Source organism: Excalfactoria chinensis, chromosome 8 (assembly GCF_039878825.1).
Source record: "Excalfactoria chinensis isolate bCotChi1 chromosome 8, bCotChi1.hap2, whole genome shotgun sequence".
Taxonomy (NCBI): Eukaryota; Metazoa; Chordata; class Aves; order Galliformes; family Phasianidae; genus Excalfactoria; species Excalfactoria chinensis.
Window position 1 is genome coordinate 6,346,362 of NC_092832.1, and position 24,097 is coordinate 6,370,458.

Genomic DNA, 24,097 nt, shown 5'->3' on the forward strand with positions numbered 1-24,097 from the left:
CCATTGATCGGACTCACCAGGCAGGCACAGCAGATTTTGGGCTGTCTGGATGCTCTCATCAATCCCTTCAGTAGGTGAGACCCATCTTACCCTCCTATCCTACCCTGAGTTGACTGAACTGTCCTGCACTGCTGGTCCCAAGCAGAGCCACAGTGTGTGCTAGAGGAAGACTTTGCTTTATTGTACACAGTCCCAGACAGGAGCACCAACAACTCCTTATTGCCCTGAAGTGCTGCTTGTGCTGTTAACAGTGGACTTAATAAAAACAAGAAAAAGGGAAAGTATGTTTTCTTTTCCTCCTGGTGTGATTCTGGTAATGTGATTGGGTGATGAAGTTGCCTATTTCTCCTTGAATCGAAACATAGATCCTTAGGGTGTCTATTTTACACATTTTATTTGATAAAACTATTTAATTTTACACCTATGTAAATTGTAATCCTCCCGTCTTCCAAAACCACTGGTTCTCCATCTCATTTTTTTCACTAAGTTGCATTTGTTTTATTTACTTTAATGTTTATTCTAAGCTCATCAGCACCATGGGTGTATGGTCAAACACTTGTATCTGATTTAATGTCTTCACTCCGGACACTGGGAGAAATAGACTTCTTCATTTGCCACTGACACCTTTGTGAAGAACAGCTCATAACATGATTGAACTCCATTGATTTTTCATAAAAGTTTAATAAGCTGATACAGGTCAAAAGCTCCGCAAAATTTGCAATAAATTCCTGTAGTGATCTGAACAAGACTTGGTGGGGAGAGCTGATACCAGAGGAATTTAAATACAAGTTCAATTATATGGAGGATTTACTTTTTTGCTTTGTTTAATCATTTTGAATCTTGGATTTCAGATAAGATTTCTGATACTGTACACCTCTCCTTGTTTATGTGTTTTTTCCCTGTGTGTCTATTGCATGTAAGGACTGTTTTAGTCCCTCTGCTCCTCCAGAAAGGATCTCAGGAAAACGCTTGAATCACCCTCAGAAGAGGAAACCTCAGATTTACATGTCAGTAAGCTGCCCATTTTCCCCTTGATATTTGCTAACACTAAATGAATGTGTTTACATCAGGTGAGGCTCAAGTGATGCTATGGCATTTAAGCATGATGTAACAAGTCCATGACTTTCCTCCTGTGCTTAGTACACTCTTCCCAGTGCTGACAAGCACACTGTTCGGTTTTGCTCTGTGTACTGAACTTCAGAGCTCAGTGTGGCTGTACTCAGAGGGAGGGTGTTACTTCACACGAGTCTTGATGATGTTTCTATTAGCATCCATTGTGACAGAGGTATTAGGATTAGGAGCTGAAGCTGGTTAGTGGCTTTCAAAAATCATCACTGTGGAGAGGGTTGATACTTTTGCTGTGTCAGCAAGTCAAGGTGGCTCATCAAGCAAAAAGCATCCATTGAGCTGGGAGTCAGGAAGGGGGGAAGCAGGAGAGGCTCCTGTTGCTGTCTCACTGGTGGGTGGGCTTCTGCCTTCACCTCAGCTTTGCTCTTTGGGTGCTGGTGGAAGCGCAGGGCCCTGGGGTCACCTCACCCTGTAATGCGTGTTGTTTACTGAGGGCTAAGCTACTGCACAGGCTAAGAGCTGAAGATAGATTATTTTCCATTAATATTCTGCACTCCTAAAGGTGCTCTGTATGTTCCCCCAAGCCCTGCTGGCACTTTTCTAGTTTCTTGGGTACATTTTATTATCATTTAAATCTGTTATTCTTTTCCATCTCTGCCAAGACTTCTGATTTTGAACCATGTCTGTGCAGTTTATCCTCCTGCAGTAATGCCATGACTACGTGCATGCTGTGCTTCTGTAGGATTCAGAGCTATGGGAAAACCTACAGTGTTGTGTACCAAAGGAATGGAAGAATAGTAGTGTACTGAAACAAAGGGAGATTAAAATCGAATCCAGACTTGCATTTGCCTGCAAATTACAGGAATGTGACAAGAGTAATTTAATAGAGAATGGCTTAACTGTGGCTTGGTAATGTGCAATAAACAGGATGGTTTTACTACAGGCACAGAGGTGATGTGTCACAGAGGGAAAGCAGCGTCTCTTGCAGGTTAGGCAGGCATCCCTAAGGCTGCTGCGTTGCCGGCACGTGCCCCTCGCCTCGCGGCGGTGCCAACCCGTGCTGCACGGCAGGACGCTGGGAGGCCGAGCAGCCCCACGGAGCAGCACCGTGAGCGGTGCACGGTCGGACGGTGTGACGGGTGCGGTGGAAGGAGCCTGACAGCACTCGTGGGAGCTTCAGCAAAACGCTTTAAAGTTAAATGTTTTAGTTCCTGCTGCCTGGGAGGAGCCGAGCCCTGAGGATGCAAGTAAGCGGGAAGGCGGAGGGCTCGGCCGTTAGCTTCTGTGGGGCCGGGCCGCAGCTGGGCGCTTTGCACCGCTGCTATTGTTCTCTGCAAGAATCACGCACCTGCGTGATTGTGTTTGAAGTGCCTCAAGTGAAATTAATGAGTAATTTACGAATAAATAATAGGAGGAAAGATGTACATTGTGGCCATAAAAGTCATTTTGGATTAACCTTTTAAACTTTCACCTCTTTGTGTGGCCCCAAAGAGCAGCCTGGTGCTTCTCAATATCTTTTATTTGCGCCTTCCCACATAGTCAGCATGGCGGAAAATCCTGTTTCTTTCACCTTAGTGTTGTGTGAGGATTTTTCTCTGTGTTCTTCTTTTCTTCTTGTTATTCCTGTTTTGAGATGATAATTTTGTTTTCTCCTTTTCATCTTTATTTTGCTGCAGGAACTTTGTTTTAACTTCTGTACGTTCTTTTCTATTATTTTCCAGGAGGTGCTCTGCTTTTTGTCTTTGAACTTGTGCAAAATATCCCTTCCCAGATCGTGCATGCATACATAATCTGATTTACTTTGTAGACACACAGATGTATTGGTCAGACTGTACTTGGCATGTTTTTGGCACTAATGCAAGAAAACATCTAGGGAAGGCCGTACATCTGTGTAAAAAGTGGAATGCAACGTAATCCTTTGCTGTCACAGAAACCAAAGGGCTACTTATTCTTACAAGAGAGGTGTTAAGTGTTACTGCCTGTTCTGGCTCCAGTCCCATGATGGGCAGTGTCCCTGCACAGCACCGTGCACATGGTTCAAGTCAGACACCAGGTGCATACCAGCCTTGGCTGCTCCAGCTGTGCGTGCTCCATCACAGCAAACTACACTGTGATCTGGCCATTTCTTCCTGAAGCTGTGCTGAGGACGTTTGGTTTTCCTGAAACACTGTATTGTATGCATAGGATCTTGGTCATGCTGGGTGCTGTAACTGTAACAGAAGGTCTGGGTAAATGCCACAAAATTCAGGCGAAGTACTAGACAAATTCTTGTAGCAGGGGAAGCTGGCTTTGCCGATTTACTTACCAAAGCATCTTTTTCATGTGTGTGTACAAAAATGGCTTAAGTGATAGATTGTCAAGTGGCTTCTTGGGAATACTGATGTGAGTGGATGGCTGCAGTCTTCTGTCCCTAGTGAACACCATTATTTCTGGGAAATTAAAAGAATAGCCAAACTCATATGATGTAAATAAGTTCAAAAAACACAAAACTTATTTTGAGAGCTTTCTGGCTGTTGCTGTGTTTTGGAGTAATACATTGTCCAAGACATGGCACTGCTATGATGTATTAAGCTAATATATCATAAGAGTGCCATAGCCTTGATGATGTATTAATGTAATATATCGTTAAGGTGCCATTGCTCTTTTGATGCATTACTCAAAACATTACAAACAGTTTGGGTTAGTGCACAAGCATCCGTGTGCATGAGGTAGAAGACTGCAAGTATTTCTATATTTGAATGTACAGTGAAATTGAAAAAGAATTTTTGCATGTGCAGGAGCAGTGTAGGAATATCAGCAAACTGGGAGCCTCTGGTGAGAGGACTGAGATAGAAGGTGGGACCAAAACTGAGGTGGGCTTGAAAGACCTCTGTCTGAAAGATGTACAGAAGATTTGCTGAGGGGAAGAGAAATTGCCTTTATTAGAACCAATAACAAGTTTTCATTTCCTCTTGAAGAGTAACGTGATACATGCTGTAATATGGGAACAAGTTCAGCGTTTCCCAAAATGTGCTGACATGCTTCTTCTCAGGGTACTTTTTGCACCTTATCCTACACCTTGTACTTTGCTAACATATTTTTTTGGAGAATGGGGCTGGATAGATTTTATGCAGACATAAAAACTCTTTTGCCTTGACTTTTATTTGCTGGCATTTGTTGTTTATGTCAGCCACTTTTGTTTTCAGAAAGGAGGGTAAGATGTCTGGTTAGCACTGAGCATCTTTCAAAAGTTGTTTTTACCACATTTCCTGACATATCTCGTTTTGGACGAGCTTTGGGAAAGCATTCAGAACCAAAGTGAAAAATCCCTTACCCTGGATATCAAATTTGATCAAAAGATATTACAACGTGCATTAAGTGCCAGTGGTGGTGATGACAAATACTGATCTTACACATCACTTTCTAACAAAATGTCTGTATGTGTTAAGTGTGCATTTTTCCTTCTGATCATTCTTGCCTTTTGTAAACGCAGTATAATTTAATGGATGTTGTGGGTGTTATTGACTGGACGTGTGTCCTTGACTAGGCAGCCTAGGTTGTGTTGAAAACCCAGGTCATAAATGCACTAGTCTTGCAATGATAACTTGAAATATTGCTGTTTGGTATTGTTATCTCAGTTTTGCCACTTGTAGAGCAAGATTTGCCCGAGTGTGGATTTTTTTTTTCCTTTACTGCATTTAGGAATGGAAGGTTGCAGAGACAAATGTAAAATCCTGTACTTCGAACACATTGAGAAGAGCTTTCAAGAGCATTTCTGGGTACTGAGAAACAGCTTCTTCAGTGTAAACTGCTCTTTTGCTCTCTATGTGGAGAGGCATATAAAAAGCTGCATTTCTCAAGTTACATCCCAAGGGTTATTAGCCGGGACAACGTGCAACTTTACCCAGTTTTTTTACATCCTGCTATGCTGACCACTAGATGGCATTGATATTGTTAAGATAAGTGGGGAAGAGATGGATGGTGCTAAAACCTCCTCACTTCAATGGCCCCCAGCTTCCTTCCTGCCATTCAGAAAGCCCATCCAGACAAGAAAATCCTCAACTACCCGGAGTTAAGGCCCTACTGTAATTCTGAAGACTTGCTTACTGACAGCACAGTGACTACAGACATGATGACCTACTCCATGTACTCATGTGGAAGATTCCAAATAATTTTCAGTCGACTGAGTGCAGGCAAACAGCTAAAACTGCAGCTGCAGAAACCTCAGCCATAGCCCAAAGAAAGCAGTGGTGCTTGAATGTTCTGGCTTCTGCACTCTAATGCAGTCGTCATGCTAAGTGGGTTACCTTTTTCAAGGTTTTTTCCTTTTTCTTCTTTATTTATTTTTGGTAAAAAATTATTATCCTGATAATAATCTCCATAATACACACATTGCTCTGAAAGTAATGCCTCGTTTGTTTGTTTGTTTTCCCTTTGGAAACTATAACTGGGACAAAGAGCACAGTAATGCTATTTCATAGAGCAATTTCTCAGCTACGAAACACTATTTTTCAACATAGTCACCACCATTCGCTGTGCATTTTTGCTAGTGATGAACAAGAGCCTGCATAGCATGCTCATAACAAGTGCCATCCAGAACACAGTTGGTCTTTCATATCTCTTTTGCCACTGCTGAAACATCACCTACCACCTTACTGTGCTACCATCCAGTGCTTGGCCTCCATCAACATTCAGCCAGGATCAATAAATGTCAGTGGGTGCAATTTTATCTTCACGGAAGAATTCAGTGATGCACCTTTGCTCTGTATGAACTTTGATGTCAGACTGCACACCTGCTGATATCTGTTTTTCCACCAAATTGTAACAGGAATATTGGTGGGAAGGTTCAGCCTCAACTGCCATAGCACCATCTACCTCTGATGTTGTAGCCTAACATAATATAACAGGAGGTTTTACTTTCAGGGCAGCCCTCGTAGTTACTGCCCTGCTTAACTTATCATCAGGTTACTCCTCTTGTGGAAAATTACCAGAAAATATGAAGATACTTGGTGTTTTTGAGCCCTTGTGGTAACAAGTATTATAGTTGGCATTCATATATAGGTTTCTTAGTAGCAGAAAAACAGACTTACTTGTATTTGGTTTGGGAAGCAATAGGTATTCTCTGCTATTAATATTGGTGAAGTATTTTCTTCGGGTTTGCCACACTGCTGCTGATACTGAGGTGTCCATTGCTTTTGCTGGCCACTCCAAGTAGTGTGGCAAGTGTTAGCTGTGACAGGTCACAGGCAATTTGACAGTTTGGCATAGTTTGTGACAAGAAGCAGTTCCTAGCCTAGCAGATGTTGCCTTGCTGGTCTCACTGCACATGTTTGGGAGAGTCTGCTGCTGTGTGTCTGTCACAGCTTGATGTAGACTAACATCAAGTGACAGACAGCCTCTGGGACCCAGTTTATAGCCTGCGTGATGCAGGAACTCAGCATCTCAGTGCCTGCCTGAGGCTTAGTAAAGGTTTGCTTCCACAATCCTATTTCTTTTGGGATGACTGTGTAAAGAAGGATAGCAAAAGCCATTTGTGTTTGGTGATACAGCAAAAGGAGATCAGAATTTACATATAATGAATAATGAATTGTTTAGAAAGCAATGCCTGACTTCCTCCAGCATAGCAGTGCGTTTCATAGAAGTACCTTTAGCTCTCAGGAAATCATTTGTAACGTGCTATTAGAGGTAATTATTTTAATGATTGTTTGGTAATGTGACACTGGGCTTGGAGAAGGCTGGTAAATGAATTCTCAGAAAACTGTTTTGTGATTTTCTGGTTTGTTTTTCCCAGTTGTTTTGTTTCCTGGTTAAAGTTGAGGAGATGGTGTAAGAATGAAAGGACTAGAGCCTGAGAAACCAAGGGGCAAAGTAGCTAATGGATCATTTTGTGCAGATTGTAGTAGATAGAGTCAAGAACAGTGTTGTGGCATTATCATAGAATCATAGAATTACCCAGGTTGGAAAAGACCTTGAAGATCATCAAGTCCAACCACAGCCTAACCAGTACCCCATCTCTAAAATATATACTTTTATTAAACATTCAATTTCTACAAATACATTATGTGCCAATAGCTAGATACTCAGCCAGGTCAGGGCTTTGTCATGCTGGTGATGCTTCCTGCACAGTGGGTTTTATTTGATTTTTGTTTTGAACGATCATGAAGATAATGTCAGTGATACTTCCTCCCAGCTGTAGGCGTGCACGCTGCAATTCGGCCTCTCTGTCCTGAAAACAAAAAGATTCTCTGCTAAGGAGATAGAAAACCCCATAGAAGTGGCTTGAAATTGAATTGATCTTACTGATATCAGTGCTGGTTGTGCATTTACATCAGTATTGTTATAACTCTTCTGGTGGCAGCATGTAGTCTCCTTGAAAATATCTGTGGTTATTATGTATATTACTAGAAACTGCCATGTATCCCTCTTTAAAAAGAGAGGCTGGTCTTGGAAATCAAAATGGCTAATTTTTTTCTCTATTAGCTTCACAAGGAGTTCCTTATAACTAAAACCACTGACCCAATGAGCCAAGTGCCTCCATCAAATGTTTCATTTAATGATGTCTTTTATTACAGTTCAGCGACCCAATAGACTGAGCATGGTGTGCTGAGTGCCTTTGAAAACTCGGCAGTAAAACTTCCTGCGTGTCGTATGCTGTGAAAATGTTCCCCCTCGACTAGAGTATGGCTTTTTTTTTGGTGTTTTTTTTTTTAGTAACTTTGAAGAAATGAAGGAGGAGGCAAAACAAATCAGGAGAATCAGTGGCTGTAAACCTACCTGTAACAATCAAAGGTCATTGTGCTCCAGAGAGATGTTTTATAATGTGAATGAAATAAGAAATTCATGTATTTCAAGTCAAAATGTTGACACACCCAGGAGAACACATTTCTCTGGGACCCTTCTTGTTTTCTCTGCACCTCTTGTAGTTTGCTTTGTTCTCTTGCTCACTGTTTTCCTTGGTTCACTCCTTTTTGTGCTGGAGGGTGTTTTGTTTTTTAATAGCAGTAACGGCATTTAAATAAACTAGGTGTAAAGTAACCCCCCTTTCACTTTTCACACAATATGAACCAACTGTTACTAATTTAAAATGATTTATAAAGTTCCTAACAAAATTGAAGCAGACCTATCGCACTACAGTAACTGAGTACTTCACAGTATCACCATGCATGTCTCTGTGCTTAGGAGTGTAACAGGCTAATACAGAATGAGACCCATTCCTAAACCAAATGTGAAGTTTTTCTGTAGTGCAGTTTTTCCCACTCTTATTTAGTTATTTTTTAGTGATTCCATGTGATCCTTTTCCCTTCTAGCTATTGTAGAAAAGCGCTCTTGAATTGATGTTCTTGTGGTGTTTACATTCTGCAATGTGTTAGAATGACCAGAAACCAAATAAACTATGTTATGTGAATGAGCTATGCAAATAAACTCTTAGGATAAAGTGAACTGACTGCCCTCAATCATTTTCAGCTTCACTTTTCTCTCTAATTGGAACGAATTACTTTGTTTACATTTCTGCTGTGGCTTTGTGTGGTTTCTTGTAAAACCTCATCTCCTAGTTGTTCCATTCTCATTTAGCTGTGCAGTGAGTTTTACCAGCTTGTAACAGCAAAGGGAGAAATACTTCCTTTGGCGATGTCTCAGTTATGGATATTGCAGACGTGCTTTGTGAGTTCTGCTTGTGAATCAGCTAGGCTGGGATACAGAGACTGGTAGTTTCTGAGGTATGTGATGCCTACATGAATGAGGCGTGACAAAGATCTAAAACTGAAGACTTTCTTTGTGGGGAAGTTCAGATCCTTAAGATCAGTTTTGTAATACAAACTGGGTTACTTGGAAAAGACGCTGCTCATCTTTATACATGTGAAAGGCGTGTGTTTGGCTTCCTGTCAGAAATAGGAATTAACAGCATTTTGAAACACTTTTGAAGGCTGTTACAGCTGCAGTTGTTGTATTTTGTCTTGGGTGGAGAATTTCAAGGGTTTATTTCATGAAAATAAACTCTTAAGGGCAGGAACTGTTACTCATCCATGTTTGGAAAGTACCACCAACACGATTTGGATAACAATAGTACTACAGAAGGCTGAAAGAACAATTAAAGAGTGGAAATAACGAGCTAAGGGAGGAACACGTAACTTAGTGTGGTGATGGCTGCACATTGACCAAGAGAGGCTAAGGCTGCCTGAAGAAACATGTTGAAGTTTCTACTTATCAGTGGTTGAAATGATATCAAGTAACTTGTAGAAAAATCCTCCGTAATGGGGAAAAAAAGGAATTTGTCCTCATTTGTGTGTTCTCCCAGGAAATTTCCTTCATTCTTTAGCTCTTTTTCCTTCCTTGGGAAGGGGGGGCCTGTCAGTAGAACACCATCCCATTCGTGAATTGTTTGCTTATTCTAAAACAGTTCATGAATTGTTTGCTTATTCTAAAACAGTTCCTTACGCTACAAACGTATCATTTTTTTCTTGGTTAAATTAGTTTGTGTTGTATTAATTATGGCTTTCATGAGAAGACATTAAAAAAACCCAGCAGAACAACTACAAAGTAGCTACCAGGAAGAAAGCAGGGTTTTTCTAGTGTCCTTGGCCTCAATTTTATCAACCAAAAGTGATCGCTTCCTTTCTGGAGCTTTTTTCATGTTTTGTGTATATTATTTCTGTGTTTTGTTGTTCACATGAAATTGACCTCCAAACAGAGCTAACATGTAAATACAAGGGAGGTGAGGGATAAGCTGGGTAAAACTATGGCATCGGTACAGTGAACTTTTAATGAATAAAGTCTAAATATTAGAAAATATGCTAGTAAAATACTGCTGTTTTCTTCACGACTCTCACATTAGATAGATGGACAGTGGTTCTGTATTAGGTAGGGGGACATACCGCTAAAGCAGCAGATGATCTCACAAAATCTTCCTTCTGCTTCTGTTCACAGGCTGACCACTTGTGACACCAGTGTGCTGTATCCCCACAGACTCTGTGTTCAGACTCTGCCGCCTTTGCCTGCAGCAGCCTCCGTTGCGTGCTTGTGGTTGTTGTTCCTTCTTGAACAAAACAGTGCTGATACATGGTTGATGCTGTTCAGCCAGAATTCCTGAGGGCTCTGGAACACCAGGTGAGATATCAGCCAGCTTTTTCTGACAAGGAAAAGTGTCTTAAGTCTGTCAACCTGGAAAGTACAGCGCTTTTTGGTTAGTTTTATTTTTGTTCCTTGCAGGATGCTCAGGGGGTAAGGCTGTGTCACAGTTGGATATATAAACAAAGGAAAAAAAGGAAAACTTTCTTCCCTTTACTCTTTTTGGCAAAGGCTGTTTCTTGGTTGTGTTGGATATTACTGTGTGTTGTTGGAGAAAAAAAACAAAACACCCCAAAAACGTGTCTTAAAATAATTTCATTCCAGCACTGATGCTGCTTCTCTGTTTAGATTCCACTATGAATATCATAATGTTGTTGTTAAACTAAAATTCTTGTATGTTTCCTATTTTCCTTCTGAAAACAATGTTTGGTGAGGACTGTTGATGTTTTAGCTGGTTGTTGTAAGCTAAGACTTAGCAGGCTGACTGGTGGTGACCTTGCCTTGCTTTTGGCTGGGCTTTCTTTAGCCTGGTGTGGCCAGGTTTCAGCAATTGTTTTCCTGTTTTGACATTTATGGTCACTCTGCTGCCTCTAAGCATGCAGACACTGTCGAGTCCTTGACACTCCTGTTTTTATTCCCTCCATCCTCCAACCCTCAAACATATAGATGACTTCTGAAAATATAAACTCATTGGGTCAAGTTGACTTGTGAGTTCTGTTTGTGGTACAAAGAAAAAGAAAATTAAAGAGGGAAATTTCAGGCATACAAGAAGAATGTGGAAAGGCAGTGAGAGCTCATGTGTAGAGTGAGGGTGTCATCACTGGAAGGATCAGGTGGGTTTTAAATAATATTAATGAGCAGATAAGAGACACTAATACAGAGAAACAAAAGTCATAAGACGTGCCTGGCTCCATCACGTTGGGGCCAGAGCCTCTATCAGCTCCAGTTCTGTTTCCAAAGACATTCAAGACCCGGGGGAGGCCTGTAGCTGCAAGCCCAAGCGGTGTGGAACTTGTGGACAGGTCTTACTAGGAAGAGTAAGAATTTGTTGTAGGGTATTTCACTGAATTTGCTAGGAAAAAAAAACCAACAATGTGAACTTTGGGGAGGAGCTACATTGTCTTGTTTTAAATGAAAATAAACTCCAATGATAAGCTTCAGTTGTCACAGCAGGAGTTGAATATATTGATTAAACATATTTAAATAATTATTCCATGTCATTTTTTATCTGAAAGCTATAAAAACTGTAAAATGAAATGAGGTTTATTAAATGAAAATTAGAAACAGTATCACTTAGTGTGGCAGGTCTGTAAAATACATAAATGATAATCTATTCAGGCCTTGTTAATACTTCAAAGTGATGATAATAATCCACCATATTTTATTTATTTTTTTCCTTTACATTAAAAGTGAATCGCCATGAAATATTTATGAAACATAAATATAATCTTGTCTATTCTACATTTGTGCTTAGTTTGTATTATATTTTGTTCTGGAACACCCCTGCTCCCAGTTATCTCTTTCGCTTTCTACTATACCTTATGGACGGATTGTAATAGGCATACACAATACTCCGCATTTCTTACTGTGGAATTCAAACTGAGGCGGTTTTCTAGACCACCTTCCTACATAAAGCTGTGACGTGCTTCTGCACTGTAGGAAGTGCTTTGTAGAACTTCTCCTCTTTGATACTTGTAGATCTAGATCAAGTGGTGAGGAGCACCACAGCTATAATGATGTAGTGCGTGTTATAAATGCTGTTGTATTGTTTAGCAAACCATTCCCCTCTCTTATATTATTCTGCACCAACATGCTTCTGCTTAAATGAGTGGAAAGACAGCACTGTGAAACGGGGCCCTAGCTGTCCCCATGGGGAGCAGTGCCTCACAGATTGTCCTCTACAGCCACCAGAGAACTGGATTTTTGAGTGTACTTGAGGAATTCCCAAAAGTGGTTTGTGGCATGTGTGTGTATCTGTAGGCAAGCCAGTAACTACTGAGTGGCCTTCAGCAGGTTCTGGTGTACATACAGTGTTTTGTTCAGGGTCCTTCAGCAGGTTCTGGTGTACATACAGTGTTTTGTTCAGGGTCCTTCTTGCAAACATTCTTTATTCCCTTTGATACAGAGTCTCAGTTTTACTGTATAACTGGCAGTCGGCAGTAGTGGTATCCAGCAAACATTCAGTAATATCAGACAGAGTGTGACTGACACAAATGCCTGCAGGAAGGCTCCTGTTCTGTGAACTTTTTGGTTGAGGATGTTGCATTTAATTTTACACCACAGAACATACACAGCTTTGTGTAACTGCAGCAGCACAGGTGATGAACAACTGGTATTACTGAAGCGTTCCTATGTTCTGCACCTTACACCAAGAATCATTTCCCCATTCTTCACTGAATTCACTTATCCCAAAGCATAGACTATCTAGACTATGGGCTTCATATTAAGGGTTAATGAAAAGTGTTATTCAGTATTCCAGGAAATTGTCAAGATCACCAAGTATTGTACTGATGACCTGTGTTACATTGAACTCACACTCTCCATGTTTCCAATAAAAACACACAGCAGATTGTTCCAAAACTAGTGTCAAACACAGTTAAAAATAAATTCCCTCATAATTTAGATGTGTAGTCCATATACTAAATATACTGTCTATGTATATGTTATATAAATGTGTGTTTGTACATATATATGTGTGTTTTCCTTAGATGAGATTTTAATCCTGAAACCTCACTGAGATCTAATGAGATATTGTGATTTTCAGTTATGATTCCCTATAGTTAAAGTATCCTATCTATTTTACTCTGTTTTTATTGCAACACTAGCGCAGCTTTGTTTCGTTCAAACATGGTATTTGTAAATAACTAATTATAGACCTGTTTCTTCCCCTTGAAGCATTAACACTTGGCACCATGCAGAACAGTCCCTTTTCAGCTACAGGACAGTTTAGGGGAAGCGATGGACTTGCTCTCAGAACAGTAGGGTGCTGCTGACAAGCTGTTGGACCACTTCACCCCCTGCTCTTGAAATGGCAATCAGATGAGCCAGAGGGCAACTTTAGGAGAATATTTTTCTCTAGTAGCTGTAACATCTGCCTCCTTGGCAGCCTCTGCTGGCAGTTGTGCTGGAAGCTCTGGAGTTGCCCCTGGCCCTGTGCTGTATTTACATTGCTGAGAGGTTATCCTGAGCTCTGCTGGATCCTGTTACCCGATTTTCTTTTGTTCTGTCATTTTTCTCCTCCGATTGTTTGGCAGCTTAACCCTTTTTGAACAATGTTTAAAGTGAAATTAAGTGTGCAGAATGAGATGAAATGCATTAGCTTGTTTAACTGGTAAATTTCTTTTTGAGTCAGTGCAGCATTTCTGATCCGTTTAGCTGGGTTGATTTTGCTTCATCCTAACAATTCCACCATTGCTGTCTGAGCTTTTGCATGTGCTGTTCTCTACATTTTTACTTTTCTCTATGCATCAGGGTTTTGGTTTTTTTTTTGGAACTCTTCTGTTTTACATTTTACTCTTCTCTTTGGAGAAACTGTGCTTTGACCAGTGCTTCGTTTCGATGGAATGATGTTAGCATAAAGACAATTTAAAAGTAGTCAGCGTGGACATATCAATATTTATTGAAATACTGAAAAAAAAAAATCCACTGGCGATGAGAAACTTCTGGCAAGAACTGACATGACAATATGTATTTCACCGATACAGTAGGAGAACTTCAACTTCAACAAGTAACTCACTGCACATTCTAAGAGTTGCATGGATTTAAATCCAAGGCAGCTGCAGAACATCTGTAGTACAAATAGTCAGACTTTACAGATTGTCTGTTTACAAACACAGAACAACTATAATAAACCAGCCAAAGCCAAAACCTTTGAATTTTAGTCTGCTTTTACTAATATGTCCTGTAATCAATAAGGCAGTCAAAAGCAAATGTCTGGTTACAAAGTAGTTAACAATTAACATGAGGTTTGGTTATTTTTCTTTTTCTTTTTTTTTTTTCCTTTTTTTTTTAGGTTTTTTTTTTTTTGTTTGCAACCTTTGGGCAATCAAATGGGATTCTTGGAATGACAGATATGGGCAAATATACGTTCATAGAATCATAGAATGGCCTGGGTTGAAAAGGACCACGATGGTCATCTAGTTTCAACCCCCCCCTGCTATGTGCAGGGTCACCATCCACCAGGCCAGGCTGCCCAGAGCCACATCCAGCCCGGACTAATTACATGTTAGTTCATGTGAAATAGTTTCCATTAAATTGTATGAAAAAATCTACTCTCTTACATCTTTATTTGAATTCTTTTGTCCTGTATGTAGATTATCATGCTGCAAATACAGCTAGTAACATTTTTAAAGCTTTTAACTTAAATATTCGGTGATATTCGCTGTAGCATTTCAATAGAAAAAAAATAGAAAAAAAAAAAAAGAAAAAGAAGAAAAAAGAGAATGCAAACACTTGAAATATGCTTTGTTTTTCTTTTAAAAAGGAAATGAATGACCAGACTTTATACTGATGATATGTAGATATCACAGCCACAGTCAGTTGCCACCTGCATCTTACTGTCTGTTAATTTGGTTTGTTTGAGGGAGAATGCTCTTAGTCAAATAACGTTGCCACACTTGCTGTGTGGGTTGACTATGGGGGTGTATTTGATTTGCTTTTGGCCAGTAGGACACTGTGTGCATTCTGTGATTCAAGGCAGGCATCTAGGAGGTGCAGACATTGGGCTTTGCTGTGTTTGTACCCTATGCATGGACAGATACAGGTGATTAAAATAACATGTTAACTAATGCAGATGTAATAATTAATGTCTTTGGTATACAGTGTGTGGATAGTTGGAAAAAAAATAAGAGAATGCACCTTTTCAAGTTCACATGAAATAGAAGAAGCTACAACTCACATAATTTACAATAGATTTAAATAAACTACATTTAGGATTATGAAGATTTACAGACAATCAAGTGAATGATTTAAATTTGTGAAGACCTTTGTGTGTCCCTGAACTATGTTCCACTAAATCGAAGACATGCTACAGTAAACACATATATTTGGCTTCTTCATTCTGGCTATATCTTAGATAAAGATGAAACCAACAAACAATAAATTAGCATCATAATTGTCTACAGTGGAAACTATCATATACAGTATAAATAAACTATTCAAAAGCCAGCAATCTTCATGAAAAAAAAAGAAAATCAAAGATTTAGGATTTTGTACAGTTTCTACAAGTGATTGTACAGCTGATAATCTCAAAATTAAAGTCAAACTGAAGTCCCCTCCCACCCCACTGATTTTAGTGTCTCACGACATACAGTAATTAAGTACTGGTAAAATAATTACCAATTGGAAAGCAACATTAAGGAAATCACTGCTTTGCAATTTTATCACAGTTTTTTTTTTTTTTTTCTTTTTTCTTTTTTTTTTTCCCACAGGACCTAAAGAATGTAAACACTGCATTTTTGTTAATGTTACAGGCTAATACTTTATTTTAAATATATGTTGATCCACATCTGCACAGTTACCTTTAAGGATAATGAAATAAGGCAAGACTTAGAACCATGGCACTACATTTTAATACTGATACCTTCATTTGAACAGAGAGAGAATTGTTTGTTCTTCTCTAATATTTGTTCTGCAGCAGACTTTGGCCTACATAGACATAGCAGTATCACTCTTCTTTTTTTGCCTGAAAAAAAGTGTATTACTTAACTTAAAAAAAACAACAGTTTGATTAGATATTGGACATCATCTCATGTAATTTACTTGCCTGTTCTTGCATTGCTTAATGCATTTCTGTTCTTTTTTATTTCATTTTATTTTATTTTTTCTTAAACAACAGTATTTGGTGTCCTAGAAAAGGTTTTTGTTGAAGAAGCTGTCACTTTTGGTGGCTTAGATAGCTTCATTTTCTTTCTTTTGGAAAAGGCCACAGCTACATAGCAGAGCCATATTTTAGCCACTGCGCTACTGATGTATATATTTGAGTTGAATATATATATATATATATGCATATATATATAATATATTTTTCTTTTGCATAATTATCTTAGATTTTTAATGACAGCCGGTGACAGTAGTAGAAGAGGGATACTGCCTGATTTAACACCGTGAACACATAACGAAACAAACTTTAGAACATAGTAAGAATGCCAAGCTAACTTGATAACAGACTTCATATCAGCTATTTGCAGGCCTGAGAGACTGTCAAAACCAGCCTCTAGGGAAGTGGTGGCCATACTATCTAGAACGTGGCCTACGCCAACTCTCTCTTACATACTGTTGAATGGATGCCACATTGTTTATCACAGAAGTGTTGGGTCCTTGGAAGAATGATAGAAGGTGGTGTAGATGCAGCTTTGCATCTGTTATAACTGCTCTAGAAGTCCTGCTGTACAATGAAGGAATTTAGTGCGCTCAAATTCCCCGCTCTCTTAGCTCAATAATACAGATCAGTTTTCCCCTAAATTTCTTCGTATTGGCAATCGGAAGTTAAATATACAAGAATCATTCTGTCCTTATTCATGTTGGCATTGGTGATAGTATCCACTTTTTAAGTTTACTTCTCTCCAGTTTATAAAGTCCTATAGAGATTCCTTTGGGGATGTGTAGCATATGATTCACAGTTTGCAATACAAATACCCTGATACATCACTTATTTACTATTAGTATTTGATTATTATACCATTTTGCAAAGTCTTAAAACCACATTTTAATTAGTGTTGCTTGGAGCAGTTCAGAGTATATTTTTTCGTTGAAAGCAGAAGCTCTAATGGTTATAATTTATGCTCTCTTTGCATGCAGCATCTCAATGAGAAGGTTATTACACGGAACATCTCCGTTCAGGTGTTTGTAGTAGAGGTATTCTTCTGCCTGCATACTGATGGCCCGGATTTCTGGTAGTCGCAGGAGAAGCTGCCCAAATTTGTCTGTTTGCTGTGGGTAATTACACATTGTGTAGTCCAGCAGAGCAGCATTCACTTGTTCCTGAACACCCTCCACAAGCTGGAAGTTCTCTAGGTTTTTGACATCTGGATGGTAATTAAAACAACAACAACAAAAACAGTAAGAACAGTTGAGTTGCATTTATATTACGGCTTACTAAGGCAACATTTTGCTAAATATTGTGGGTTTTTTGTATTGTTATTTTTTTTCCTCCTGACTAAAGCATACTCTACAAGCTGCTGAATATTCAGCGAACCCTTTTGCAATCTTTCCTGGGAAAATGATCACAAAAGAGCTTTAGCGGAGTGTCTTGTTGAAATTCTGCATATACCTCAAATCAATTAGACACCAATGGAGTCTGAGCAAGGTCAGCTCTTTTCATATCTTACAAAAAGAAAGGTTGAGGATTCCTAAAGTAGAAGACCATGATATATTGCTAGCAAATGAGTCCCAAGAGAAAGCCCTATCTTTAACCTAGTATGTTACACAATTCATATAATTCTGTATTAATTTTTCTGACCCAAGGTGAAATCTGTGTCCAGGGTATGATGTAGTTAATTCTAATAAAAAGTGACAGGGTTCTTGTTTCTGTTTGACATTTTCTAAACGATTCTGAAAGCCTTTGACTTGTCTAGTCTATGTTAATGAACCATCTGGTACACTCCAGTGACTGCCAAAATAATCTTCCCTACTAGAAACTCTCTAAAATATATATTTCATTGACTAATGATCTTTATAAATTGAAATCATTGTCCTTTGGGGGGAATACCAGATAAGAATGGTGCCCTTTAGCCTGACTATGCTTTCTGAAATCCAACGTGCTAATTTTATTTGGTATTGGATAACATGGGTGCTTACATCAGTTCTCAGGCAAGATTTGTTCACTCTGCCTCTCTTTGATTATCTTCTTTCTGTTCCTACACAGGAAGTTTCAGCTATGGAAATGGCAGTCAGGGATAAATCACAGAATCATAGTCACAGAATTGTAGGGACTGGAAGGGACCTGTAGATATCATCAAGTCCAACCCCCCTGCCAAAGCAGTCTCCCAAGACCAGGTTGCACAGGTAGGCATCCAGGCAGGTCTTGAATATCTCCAGTGAAGGAGACTCCACAACCTCCCTGGGCAGCCTGCTCCAGTACAGTTTCTTGTAATGCTAGAGCGCAGCAGTACAAAGATATGTACTCTGCAAACTCTCTTTGAATAAAGACAAATGTGTCCCTATATGGATATTCTTTGAGCAAGGGAGAGGGGGAATTTGGCAGAATTTGGCTCATTGTAAATCCCAGCTTTTGAATGCAGGGGAAATGAGTGTTTTCCTTTGTAAAATAGGAACACACTTTGGTTTCCCAATCCATTACACTGGAAAGCTGTGTAAGTTGGATCTAACTGCACCTTTTCCTAGAAGAACTTTAAATAGAACTTATGGTTCCTGCTCATAACTGTGCTAGAATAAGAGGGAAATGGTTGAAGGAGGCAAACATTTTTCCTCAGGATCAGAGAACAGGAGGGAAACCATGGTTCCCAATGGCAGAGCTGGATAGCATGGACAGACTTGGAGCAGGAGGCTCCCTGCAGCATGCTGTACTTGCTGCCGGCTGCCCATTAGCTGCACTCTTTCATGGGCTTTCTGCAGGGTGGATGGTTCCTTTCATCATTACTGTCTGCCTCTTTCCTGTCCCAGTTTCGCTCTGGAAATGACACAAGTGGCTCCCTGAATCTGATGCCGCTCGCTTGGGAGTCAGGACATGACCTCTGCTTGAATTTTGCTATCTGACATTAAAGAATTCCCGAGCAGTACGTAGGTGATGATGACTGTCCGAGTGAAATCATATGAAATTTCAGTATCCAGAGTGAGGGGAACTGGAAATTTCAGAGCTGCTGTGCATGGCTCCTGAGCTATTCACACTTATTTATCTGAAGTCTTTTTTCCAGTCTCTGGTAAATCTTGTTTTCATATATTACTCTGGATGTTTTATAAGAACTGTTTATGTTTTCACATAGGTACTTAAAGCTCCTAAGGTATTTTGCAGTGAGTGTGACTTGATTTAAAAGTTGAGTGTTATAATTATGTTTAATAGATTACTTTCAGAGGCAAATTGCAATCATGAATGAATTGGCAGAACATAAGTTCTTCCAGAAAATATGGCCTATACTGGGAGTTAAACTGTGTTAAACAGGAAGATAAATTGTATAATGATTTCAGAATTAGCATGTCAAACCTTTTTCCTGCTAAAAATAACTTCAAAATAACTTTAAACAGGTCTTTAAATACTTTTGTATGGCAGCAAAAGCATTAGAGTCAGATTTAAAGATAAGTACAATTAACATGAACAGTAAACAAAAAGTAGTTCTGGGGCTTCTATGCCGCATCCAGCCAGAGGAAATGATTTAATGTATTCCTGGCATTTGTGATGAGAATCAGATGTTTGTAAACAAGGTTGTGTTAGTTCATCAGTCTGAATGCAAGGAATTTTCCTTACTCTTTCCATACTGAATCGGATTATTCATGGTCTAAGTGACTGCAGTGTTGGACATCATTACACAATTCATCTGTGTGTTGATCTCTCTGGCAGTGCAGTCATGACAGAGATGGTATGGAGGCAACCTGATGACCAGTTGTGTCTTTTGAGTGAGGTCCTTGTGGTGTAACCAAGATTGCCAATTTAATTCTTAGATGACAGTGATTTTATCTAACTACATTTTTATTTTTGTTGCGGATGTTTCTCATGCGCTTTGGGTTTGTTTTTGTTCTTGACAGCTATTATTTAACTTTGGCTGAAGGTGCTTGATTTAGTTTTTCCAAGTATTTCCTTTTTGATAAGGATCCTTTGAGCGCTAAGGAGGTAAACTGGCAAAACACCAGGTGATGCTGATGCAACTCTGATGAAGTCAGATCTGTATAATGAGCTTGAAATCTGCTGCTGATATACAACACATCAGTCTTTTGTGCTTTCGTGTAATTCTTTGCTCCTGTCTGCTTTTTGGAATTGCAGTGTCTCTTACCAATCTTTATATTGGCTAGTAACAATTTAAAGTACACATGTTTAAGCTTAATGCAAGAAATAATTTTCCAGGGTTTAGACACTTGTAAGTTAAATGAGTAGGAATAGTTCCCCCCCCTCCCACCCACACACCCTTAAATCCTAGCAGCTAGAAAAAGTGTTTTGTGTTGCTTACAGTAAGTATCAGTCTCTTATCTCTTCTACTTTATTCACTCAGGGACTAATTACGAACTTTTTACATGAAACAGCCTTACTGCAAGCTCACAGTGGGGCGCACATCTATTTCTATCCTTATTGGAAAGTAAACCCTTAGGTCTTCTGGAATATATTATATGTTTTACAAGAAATAGCAATTGCTTTTCTGTCAAACAAAGAATGTTTTGTTCTCTATAGCTTACTTTTGACGATTAAGACAAAAACAGTATATAGTGTGTCAGGATCTGCTCTGCACTTACTATAAGAATGTGCTACTATTCCCACAAATCTCCCAATTTTGATTATTTTATACATCTGCTATAAAGCTGTGTTTTAAGCTGAAACTGCATGCAACATTCAGACCAACAAGAACACTTCTGCATATTTTTGCCAAAAATGGGTCTGGTCTTTAGAGGGGAAAATATTGAGGTTTCAGAGAGGTTTTCTCCCTCTCATATTCCAAACATGAAATACTGAAAATTTGGTGGTGTATTAATCTGTAGAGAGATTCCTTTGGTCTGGGAATTCTGAAAAGCAAAATGAAAGAGAATGAGAGATTTAAATCTGAAAAATAGTAACTCCTTAGGAGCAGCATAAATACATCCCAGAGAAAGCTGGTTAAATTTTACTGCACACATACTTTTATCAGGCACCTTGTCCATGTAAAACGAGGAACAGATGCACACAGAGATACATCAGCTTCCACTGTGGATTTTGCACCATTGCAAATTATGGTATTGTAAAGGTGAAATAAGGTTATGCTCAGGATCCTCTGAGGGTAGAAGTCCTGGAAGACTGGAAATGGGTGTTCCAGGCAGTAAGACTTGATCCCAGCCCAAGGCTCATCTTCCTCTCCTTGAAAGGGGACAGCCCTACCCACGTAAGGAGGCTAACGGATGTTATTAATACCCAACAGGCCTCAATGCTTAGCAACTCTTTGGAATGGTCAAAAAAGTATAGCTAGATAAAATATGGTGTTTTCTAAACTCTGGCAGGATCTTTTGGCCAGGATGTCCTTCAAACTCATCTCCAAGTATTTGGTCTATTTTTTTCCAGCTGGACTGGAAATATTCTTGGTAAATTTTGATATGTGATAAAGAAATCTTTGAGAGCAAGAGAAGTAATGGTTGATAACTGCTAGCTTGAAAATTACTCATGATTCTCTGTAGTTTAAACAAGAGCAGCATAGCACATCTGCCATGAAAGCAGATATACAACATTCCGTGTCTAAGTTTTCTTGACAAGCAAACTACTGTAATGAAGGAATATTTGTGTTAAAGATAAACTCCTTATTGCAAAATTCCCCTTGATTTTATTAGAGCTTGTTTGTACTGAATATTGTTTACTTAGAAGGCATGGGAAACAAATTATTTTAGATGTGTTTACTAATCAATTGTAAGGTGCTATACTCAGCACTTCCCAAAACTTGGAAAACTTTTACATTATAGCAACTGAGGTCACATATGTCTTAAAATTCCCAGCTCTGAAGTAAATGCATTGAAAACTTTTCCTGTTCTTAAAGGGCTCTTTCTCTGGCAGTGGTTAAGCTGTAGCAGTGTAAAAATTTATCTCTGACTGTTTATGAGGGTCATAAAGTAATTTTCATCTTGAGTTGAACGTAACATCAGATAATGAGCACACTGTTTTGAAAGTCTTAATTTAATTATTCTGTAGCAATGTTTTTAGTTTGTAGGTAAGTGTTAGATAAAATAAAATGTATTTCCATGGTAAAAATAAGATGCTAATGAGAAAAGAGTCTGTAATTCATAGTCCAAATGCTATTCCATGCCCCGTATTTGATCTTGGTGGACTCTTGGTTTGTTTCAGAACAATTCAGAAATCAACTAAAACATATTTTAGTGTTATTTCACAGTGACAGGCTTCTTTCTAGTGGTATTTAAAATATTGAGGCATATTTTTCCCTACCAAAAAGACTATAAAACGACAGATTTGTACTGAGAATATCAGTTTCTTATCTCTATTAGGTCCTGTGTTTATTTACTTCATTAAATAATTTTATAATTGCTTTGGCTACTGTTAGCTCTGCAATGGAAAAGGAGCTAGGGACTACTTATCTGAATTCTCCTTACAGAACTGTGAAAATATTTTACTAAATTTCAGTTGTTTCTGTTCTTGCACTCTCAGTGAAGTCAAAGAACGAAACCTGATTTGATCTCTTCAGTCTTTATGACTGGTGTAATTACTAACTGAGTCAGCACTCAGGAAAATAAAACAGCTTGACTTTCAGCAGCTCAGGCTGAGAGTTTACTGACTTCAAAGTTAAGCAAACAAACAAAATCTCCACCTGCTTCTCATCCTGGCAACGCAGGAATGAACACTCTTATATGTTTCAACTGGCGTACACGTGATATGGTAGTCACTGAAACACAGCAAAGCAGGATCATGTCAGGCCTCTTCTGGAGGAAGAGCTACTCACAAGTCCTGAGCCCATGGTTCATAGGCAGCTACACCTATAAATGTGAAGTCCAGTGCTTCGCACTGGGGCTCATGAGGAAAAGTAGGGCTAGGTACAGGAACACAGCTAGGGCTGTGGAGAGCCAATGGAGAGAGCAGGTTATCCCAGAGGAGACATGGATGGACAAAGATACAGAAGATCCAAGCAGTTGTTGCACAGCAAGTGCTTTATTTTAGAAATGTCTTATCTGCAGGACCACGTAATTTTAAAATTACTATGCCTGGAGTTAATTTTCTTCTGATGTTCCAGACTTATCCTTACATTAGGTGAACTATGGAGCATGTGCTTAACCCTTTGCTCCGCCTAGCTGGAACTGAATGTAGCCTGGTGGTATTTTAATCCATGCTTAGCATTCACTGATGTAATTAGGTTCCACATAAGAGAGTTGCTGTTGCTTTCTTTGCAGGTGCAGAAGGACAGAAATTTCACAGAATCTTGGGATCACTGAATCTGGAAAAGACCTTTAGGGTCATCAAGTCCAACCATCAACCCGTTTCTACCGTGTCCACTAAACCAGGTCCTTCAGTGTCACATCTACATGTTTCTTGAACACATTCAGGAATGGTTACTCCACTGCTTCCCTGGACAGCGTATTCTAACACTTGACTGCTCTTTCAGAGAGATTCTTTTTCCTAATATTAAGCTTGAATTTATTCAAAGAAGAAAGTGGAGTCTCCCACCTCTCCAGAGAGTGATCTTAGCTATTGCTGGCTACAAGCTGTTCTTTCTGGAGGTATGCTTCAGTCTTTGGGTTGAAGCTGTAGTGCTGTGAAAGATAGAATGCAAGGGCTTAAGCCCAAATTTATAGCCTGGTTGTCAGTTGGTGGTGTGAGACATGATGAGACAACTGCCTGGTCCAACATGGCTTTCTGGTTCCTGCTTTCAGGATTGTTTGTGTTTTTGATATGATGACTTTTAAGTTAGCCTGCAGATCAGTTCTAGAACAAATGAGTCAACACAAGTCTCCTTTTCAGGGACAAGTTCTGTCCTATATAGCCGTGACTGTATTTGTATGCAGGCATGTGTTGATAAGCTGGGGCTGAAATGATTTAGGGAAGATTTCATGGATAAACTAAGAAAGAACATCACTTAAGACTAATTTTTCCTAACCCCTCACCTATTCCCAGGTCCTTATTATATGCATGGGCTAGAAATGACTGTATTTCGAACATTCAGTTGGAATAAGCACAGCTGAGAAAAACAGCTAAGAAAGTAATTATCATGATATCAGCAGGCTTCAATATATGCATGTTTAAATGTGGGCAGACCTGCAGCCCTACCATTAGTTTCGTATTACACAGTGACCAGAGAAAAAGCATTTTGTTTGAGAAAACAAGAAAATAAGAGTTATCATAAGAATTAACAAAATA

General features: G+C 39.2%; 1 protein-coding gene across 1 annotated transcript in view; it reads right to left on the bottom strand.

The window, feature by feature from the left end:
- Window positions 1-16,823: 16,823 nt before the first annotated feature.
- Window positions 16,824-24,097, bottom strand: part of NR5A2 (nuclear receptor subfamily 5 group A member 2) — a 69,480-nt gene continuing 62,206 nt past the window's right edge. Inside the window, exon 7 of the mRNA XM_072343320.1 lies at window positions 16,824-17,138. Coding sequence (XP_072199421.1) covers window positions 16,891-17,138 — 248 coding nt within the window. The 3' untranslated portion in view covers window positions 16,824-16,890. The remainder of the gene's footprint in view (window positions 17,139-24,097) is intronic.